The sequence below is a fragment of the Toxotes jaculatrix genome, chromosome 15, assembly GCF_017976425.1.
Source record: "Toxotes jaculatrix isolate fToxJac2 chromosome 15, fToxJac2.pri, whole genome shotgun sequence".
Lineage (NCBI taxonomy): Eukaryota > Metazoa > Chordata > Actinopteri > Toxotidae > Toxotes > Toxotes jaculatrix.
The window spans coordinates 25541060-25549580 of NC_054408.1; the positions used below are offsets into that span (position 1 = coordinate 25541060).

Sequence of the window (8521 nt, forward strand, 5' to 3'; positions counted from 1 at the left end):
GCTGTCGAGGATGACACCCAGATTCTTTACCTGAGGAGAGGGGGAGATGGAGGAGTTATCAATGGGAATAGAGAAGTTATGGAGTTTGCTTAAGGTGTGTTTTGTGCCTATTAAAAGAAGTTCTGTTTTATTGCTGTTTAATTTGGGGAAGTTTGAGGTGAACCAGGATTTTATTTCAAGGTGGCAATTGGTAAGGGAGGAAGGTGGGAGTGTAATATTGGGTTTGGTTGAAAGGTAGAGCTGGGTGTCTTTCGCATTGTAGTGAAAGTGAATGTTACGTTTTCAGAAAATGTGACCGAGGGGGAGAAGGTAAATGATGAACAGCAGGGGCCCCAGGGCTCTGTCCGAGGACATCCTGCACAAGATGCCACTTACTCGTGAGTGAGCGGATGTTGAGAAGACTAAAACTGATAATAGTGCTGCTGAGTTTGTCATTCGTGTTAGCCGACCTAGCTAGGTGGGCTAGCACACTGTGGATCAGCTCGCCAACCGGTGTTCCTCGGTGGATGTTGAGCAGTGGACCAGAATGTCTTGATGGAGTTCTATTTGTCATACTCAAAGTTCTGACAGGAGCCATGGTGAACGTATTTCCATTGCGGCACAAGGAAGATGTCTGGGTGTAGGAGCAGAGCTGGTGGTGGGGGCTTGTGCAGATGTAAGCAGAGCTTAAGAAGCTCAGCAGCAAAGTATTGGAGATATTGGAGACACAAAGTTAGTGGTTGGGTAGTTTTGGGGCGCTCTGGTCACTGCTCAGTTCATCTGATTCCAAACTGCTGGCAGAAACTAGACCTGCAAAGCCTGTGGTCAAAACTCTGAAAAATCCTGTGAGGCAAAGCAGGAACTGCAAGACTGTTTTGACTGAACTGACTGAAGTGTTCTTGAAGCTGCAACTGGCAACCTGGAAAGACTGACTAACACTGGGACATGATACATGAACTTTTGTGAAGAAGTGTGCCAACCAAGCCAAGGAGACTGCCTACAGAAGTGGGGACAGAGTCCTGTACAAGTAGGCCAGAGGCTTACTGGACATGTTCACATCTGGCATTAACAGCTCTGAGTACAGTGAATGCACCCAAGATACATTGAGGACGCATTGGGATCTGATCACTCAGATCACATTTGGAGGTGACTGGGCCACATATTTGTGAAAGTGTCCTGGTTCATGCTGAAGGATCAACTACTCAACTGATGTCCTCTGATTAAGTAGATGTACTCAATCACAGACAAAATGCAAGTCGTACAAATCGTATAAGCTGGCATTGAAATTGTTTCGAAAAGCCCATAGAGATTGCATGTGCATCAAACTTCTTCGCTGACTTGGTTTTATTGGAAAACACCAAAGGAAAAGACCCAGTCAGTACTGCTTTGATTTCTGAGTAAAATAAGCTTCTGAATAAGTGGACGAGGGAATCACAAGACTTAAATACACAAGGGTAGAAAGCAAAAGGTGAAACCAATTAGGGCGGGGCAGACAATCGCCAAAGGAGGGAAACTAGACAATAAAAGGAAATAGAGTAAGACAAGATACACACACTAGGATTTCAAAATAAAACAGGAAATGCTAAACCAAACCTCACAAACCAAAACAAGAGTGACAAGGTTTCCTAAACAATACTGAAAATACAGAGCAAACCCAGGAAACAAAAGACAAGAAAAAAGGACTGTAGACTAAACCCAGGAATACTACAAACCTCAAGAATGTAATAGTGTACACAACAACAAAATGAACCATGAAGTCTACTATAAAGCTCTAGAACCAAACAAGAAAAAAAGAATAATCTGCTGAAAAACACCCAAAAGAAACTATAACCAGAGTCTACAGACATTCCATAATATTAACAGATATCCCAAAAAGAATTCACAACTCACGCAGGGTTGACAATACCCAAAGAAATCAAGAAACCACAATAGTCCCACATAATCTAAAAATCCAAATCTGTTAAAAAACAGACGCCTTTAGGGCAGATCACAACAAAATTACATGAACAGGTCACTGACCAAAACTGGACTAAAACTACCAGAAATCAAAAGACTAAAATTTGACTGAAACTAATGCACATTTTCAATAGACTGAAACTAAATCAGCTGCTGAAGCAATGGCGTAATGGGGCACATGCTCAAATTAGAGAGAGGTCAAATCATTCTGTGACTTCAGGCCTCCAGAGTTTGATGAAGATTGAGATATTAGAGTTTATTTTGGTGGAGTGTTTAATTAGATCCATGGAGGCTGAAGCAACCTAATAAAAACTCTCCACAGACTCAGACTGTTGACTTTGAGAACTTTGGACATGAACGTTCATCAAATGCATTTCAAGGCCTGGTATCTGTGAATGAATGAGACACTCCAGATTGTTACAGTGAGACTTTTCTTTTTTAGATCATTATTCATGTACAGTGGTTACATGCCTGCCTGTTTTATCACTGAACATTTAGTTTGAGAAAACATTCATGGATGATGAGTTAAATGTTACATACATATGTCTTAACGGGTATGTGGAAGTTAACAAATACAGATATGTTTATTTTCTGATTATATTTACAGTTTATATTCTAATAATCTGCAGTAATTCTACTATAGTGTACCTTATCGTGATTCACAGAAACCTCCATGAGTCGATGTACATTTTCATTGCAGCTTTGCTACTGAACTGTGTCCTTTACAGTACGACTATTTACCCAAAGCTTCTGATTGATCTTTTGTCAGAAGAACAGATCATATCATATTCAGCCTGTCCCTTTCAGTTTTTTATACTTTATTGTTTAGGCAGTTCAGAATTCTTACTGTTGTCAGCCATGGCCTATGACAGGTATGTGTCTATATGTAAACCTCTGCAATATCCAATTATCATGAGAAAAACCACTGTGAGTATTTTGCTGCTTTTAGCTTGGATTGTACCTGCTTTACATGTTGCAGTCCCTGCAATAGCGACTGCTGAAGTTAAACTGTGTAACTTTACTTTAAATGGAATATTTTGTAACAATTCAATTTACCAGCTTCACTGTGTGAGATCAAGATTCATTACTATGTTTGGTGTGGTCATTTTATTAGATCTTGTAATCCTCCCAATGCTCTTCATAATTTTCACATATACAAAGATATTTATAATATCCTATCGAAGTTGTAGAGAAGTCAGGAAAAAAGCTGCAGAGACCTGTTTACCTCACCTGCTGGTTTTAATCACTTTCTGCCTTTTAAGTCTATATGATGCCAGTATAGCTCGAGTGGAATCCAACTTTCCAAAAACTGCTCGTTTAATAATGACACTACAAACAGTTTGTTATCAGCCTTTGTTTAATCCACTGATATACGGACTGAAAATGAAAGAAATTTCCAAACACCTCAGAAGGTTGTTGTGTTCAGCCAAAATCATCTGATGTATTAACACAGGTGAATAATGTACAGTCATTTTACTGTAACTGTTCATTATGGAAACAGTAAAGAGGATCTTGAGCCTGTTTATGGTTCATGACTGATGAGTTTTCTGTAGTTATTCTGTCTTTTTATTCAACTTTGTCAAGTCTGCCTTTGTTCTCCAAACATGTTGAGTAACAATGATATTTACTGTTCCTTTTTTTGTGACTCCAGAGAAAACAATCTTTCTTCCTCAGAAAACTGAGGAAGAAAGATTGTGTGTGTGTGTGTGTGTGTCTGTATCTGTATCTGTGCCTGTGTCTGCGTCTGTCTGTGTGGTAGTTGGTTTGTGGTAGGAAAATGGCAGGTTTTTCTTCAAATGCTTCGGATGCTTTTTACTTTATTATTGTCTTACTGTGTGAAGGAACGTCTCTGTAGCCCAAAGCATTTCTATTATTTGCAAAGAGAGTTTACCACCATAGTGATCACAGTCCACAGCCCCCCATCAGCTGCTGCTGACGCCATCAACACCACCGTCTCCTGTCTGCAGATGCAGCAGCCAAATACCTTCATGGGGATCACTGGGGACTTTACTATCACTTTACTTTGGACAGAACACTCACAAACTTTATCCAGTATGTGGACTGTTCCACTCGTTACAATAGACTGGACCCGCTGGATACAAATGCACGTGATGCATACAGAGCCACCGCCCTCCCCCCGAGGCAGGTCAGATCACAACCTTGTTTTGCTCACACCAAAGTATGTCCCTCTTGTCCAGTGGCAACCTGTGTCCACAGCAACTGTGAGGAGGTGGACACCCCCCCCTGCAGTGAGTCCAGACCATGGGACCACAGCTCACTACACCTCGCCCCACCAGCACCCCAGTCTCCCCCTATCCCCCCGCTTGACTGTGACGACTGGCCAGGTGAAGAGACAGCAGGCCCTGATGGTATCAGGCCCAGGATACTGAGGAACTGTGCTATGCCAGCTGTGTGCTGTTCTCCAGCATCTTTTCAACCTGAGCCTCAGCCTGGAGAAGGTGCCGCTTCTGTGGAAGACCTCCTGCTTACTTCCTGTGCCCAAGAATTTGTCCTGGTTTCAGTGATTTACCGTCCAGTTGCCCTCACATCCCATGTGATGACGGTGTTGGAGAGGTTGATGGTGGCCCACCTGAGGCTGGAGGTGAGATCGTCTCTAGACCCGTGACAGTTTGCCTTCCCACCATGTCTGGGGGCTGCAGCTGATAGGTGTCGGCACGTCCACCACCTCCTGGATCATTGACTACCTGACTACTACTACAGACAGGCCACAGTTCATCTGTCTGGGTCGTGTCCTATCTGATGTGGTGGTGAGTGGTATTGGAGCCCCACAGGGCAATGTGTTTTTTCCATTCCTGTTCACCTTATACACCACTGACTTTCAGTACAATGCAGAGTCGTGTCACTGACACGACTCTGACACGTCTGAGTAGTGATGGCTGATTGAGGCTTTGTTGAAGCTTCAACACCTGATTCAAAACAATGGTTCATTACCTGAGGCTTCAATGACACAGTGCTCGGGTAGGACATCTAGCGGTCAATAAAATGAAGTGCAATCAAGATGTATCATTTATTGGTTCATGGATTGCTTGGGATTTGATTCGCCATGCACATTCTTTTTCGACTACACTACATGTATGTATATTAAATACATAGGCTATATTATTTGACACGTCTGATTATTGTAGGAAACAGCGATATACTTGGCCTGATATTTTGTGTTATGAATCGTAAGCTATCCTAAAACAAGTCTAATTCATGAGCTAAATAACACGCAGCTCTGACGGGAATCGAACCCACGCTACATTGTTGCAAGACAACTAAAGCAATGACAGGGTTTTGATACCAAATGAAGCAGTAAAGTGGTTCATGCGCCATAAATCACGTGATTTTTCCTAACCAAAACACACACACGTCTGACTTTCATGGAGCTAGATAAATAGTACTTTTCTGTTTGACTGCACCAGATGATAATGTGGTTTCAAGTGGATTAACAATAACAATAACAATAATAATAATAATGATAATAGAAGACCATGTTTGTTATTAGGCATGGCTGATTGTAACCCTATATAATCTTCACTTATATTTTGTGTTGTGAAACACTGAAATGGTGCTGGTACATTCATGAGATGCGGTCTACAAATACAGACTGATGTAATTTTCACATGGTACTGGTGCAAATATAGATTATATCATGGTATGTTTTCAGCTTGGTTGGCAAAGAGGTTTATGTGTAAGTGGGTTAAGAGGGTGTGCTTGAAGAACAGGGCAGTGGGTGTCCCTATATACATACATACATTCATACATACGTATACACACACACACACACACACATATGTAATGACTCTATATGTCTTGTCTATATCTAACGTTATTTAGGACTAGATATCTATATACCTATCTATATAACTCTATCGATATCTAATTTATATTATATAGCTATTTCTCTATCTACACTGATTCTCCAAAAAATATGCTATCAACACTACTCTCAAAACACCTAACAACTGTAACAAACCAACCTACTCTGCAAAGAAAAATTCCAATGACTGCCACTACATACAGCTATCCTATCCCTGAACACATTCAACCCCGCTATGTGATTCACATGACAAACCGAACCAATCAGGTGATTCGTATGACGTCTGAAGCAGTCACCTGCTTTGAACGTCACTCAAGTGCTTCAAGCGTCAGTACTCACGTGACCAAACCACACCTCGGCACAGTGGTTTGTTACAACTGCTTCATGAGCTACCGCGCATGTGTCGGAGCCTCCGGTGTCAGAGGACCATCACTATGTCTGAGCTCTCTTGTTTCTGACAACTCTGCAGTTGTGTGGTGTAGAAGAAGTGGACGAGAGGAGGAGTACATAAGGCTGGTGGACAGATTTGTGGAGTGGGCTGGAAGAAGTCACCTGCTGCTTAATGTGGACAAGACCAAAGAGATGGTGATTGATTTCAGATCCCCTCTGCATCCTTGGTGGGGATGTGGAGGTGGTGGAGGTACCTGGGAGTGACCATCGACAACAGACTGAGCACGAAGACCAACAGCACAGCCGTGACTCTGCATATTGGTTAGCTATGTTGTCAGAAGCATTCCCCTGCACTGACACATTTAATTCAATTCAATTCAATTCAATTTTATTTATATAGCGCCTTCCACAATCAAAATTGTCTCAAAGCGCTTTACAGAGACCCAGAGCCTGACCCCAGAGCAAGCACTTAAGGCGACAGTGGCAAGGAAAACTCCCTTTTAACAGGAAGAAACCTTGAGCAGAACCTGGCTCAGATGGGGGACCCTCCTGCCGATGGCCGGGCTGGGTGAAAGGAGGAAAAGGAGGAAGATAGGACAGCTAGGAATGGAGGAGAGGGGGAGAAAGACATGCAGCATAATACAGACAATGTGGGTCAGTATTTACATTACAGTTAGTGAACAGTTATTGGATAATGTGTGCTCAGCAGATTAGAATTATGAAACAGAGCACGGAGGCAAAAAGCTGTCATGACTGGTAATTATTTACATTACAGTTTGCAAAGAATATTAATCAAATATTTATCTGTAGCAGAACGGAACATTAAACATGTTAGAAATAGATCACTGTAAACAATAAACAGCAGCAGGTGGGTGGAGCCAGGACCATAGGACATGCAGCTCCGGAGCCAGAGGTACCTGCAGTAAGGTACAGAGAAAGAGAGACCAGAGAGAAACAAACACAGGACTACGGGACAGAGAGGACACAGAGTTAATGACATGTAATAAAGGCTAATAAATTTGAGAGTGGGTCTGAGGAGAGAAAGAGAAAGAAGAAGAAGTGCGCAGTAAATCATGGGATGTCCCCCAGCAGCCTAGGCCTATAGCAGCATAACTAGGGGATGATTCAGTTGCCTGAGCCAGCCCTACTAAGGGCTATATCCTTAACTGTAACAGTGTCTATAGAGATAATTGTGACTAACTATAAGTTTAATAAATAACTAGGACTGTAACTACAACTAATTATAAGCTTTATCAAACAAGAAGGTTTTAAGCTTCGTTTTAAAATTAGAGAGGGTGTCTGCTTCCCGAACCCAAACTGGCAGTTGGTTCCATAGGAGAGGGGCCTGATAGCTAAAGGCTCGGCCTCCCATTCTACTTTTAGAGATTTTGGGAACCATAAGCAAACCTGCATTCTGGGAACGAAGCAATCTGTTAGGATGACATGGTACTATCAGCTCTTTGAGATATGAAGGAGCCTGGCCATTGAGGTTTGATTTAAAATCAATTCTGGATTTTACAGGAAGCCAATGAAGAGAAGTTAGTACAGGAGTAATATGATCTCTCTTGCTAATTCCAGTCAGTACTCTCGCTGCAGCATTTTGGATCAGCTGGAGGCTTTTTAGAGAGTTAACTGGACATCCTGATAATAGGGAATTACAGTAGTCCAGCCTAGAAGTAACAAAAGCATGGACTAATTTTTCAGCATCACTCTGCGACAGAATGTTCCTAATCTTACTGATATTGCGCAGGTGAAAGAAGGCGGTCCTAGAGACTTGTTTTATATGTGAGTTAAAGGACAAATCCTGATCAAAAATAACTCCAAGGTTCCTCACAGTCGTACTGGAGGCTAAATGAATGCCATCCAGAGTAACTATATGATTAGATAAACTGTTTCTGAGGTGTTTGGGACCAAACAAAATAACCTCAGTTTTGTCTGAATTCAGAAGAAGAAAGTTACAGGTCATCCAGGCCTTTATGTCTTTAAGACATGCCTGAAGTATGGTTAACTGATCTGTTTCGTCTGGTTTCATAGATAAATATAGCTGGGTATCATCCGCATAGCAATGGAAATTTATTCCATGCTTCCTGATAATATTGCCTAGGGGAAGCATGTATAAGGTGAACAGTATCGGTCCAAGCACAGAACCCTGTGGAACTCCATGACTTACTCTGGTATATATGGAGGGATCATCATTAACATGGACAAACTGGTATCTATCTGATAGATATGATTTAAACCAGCCTAGTGCTGTTCCTTTAATCCCAATAACATGTTCCAATCTATCCAATAGGATATTATGATCAATGGTGTCAAATGCAGCACTAAGATCTAGCAGGACAAGTATAGAGACGAGTCCATTATCTGATGCTA

At 41.8% G+C, this 8521-nt stretch overlaps 1 protein-coding gene across 1 annotated transcript; it reads left to right on the top strand.

Moving 5' to 3' along the window:
• The first annotated feature begins 2448 nt into the window (after positions 1-2448).
• Positions 2449-3375, top strand: LOC121194503 (olfactory receptor 13C5-like). The gene has a single exon (XM_041057424.1). It carries the CDS (start codon positions 2449-2451, stop codon positions 3373-3375), a length of 927 nt encoding a protein of 308 aa, XP_040913358.1.
• Positions 3376-8521: the final 5146 nt, after the last annotated feature.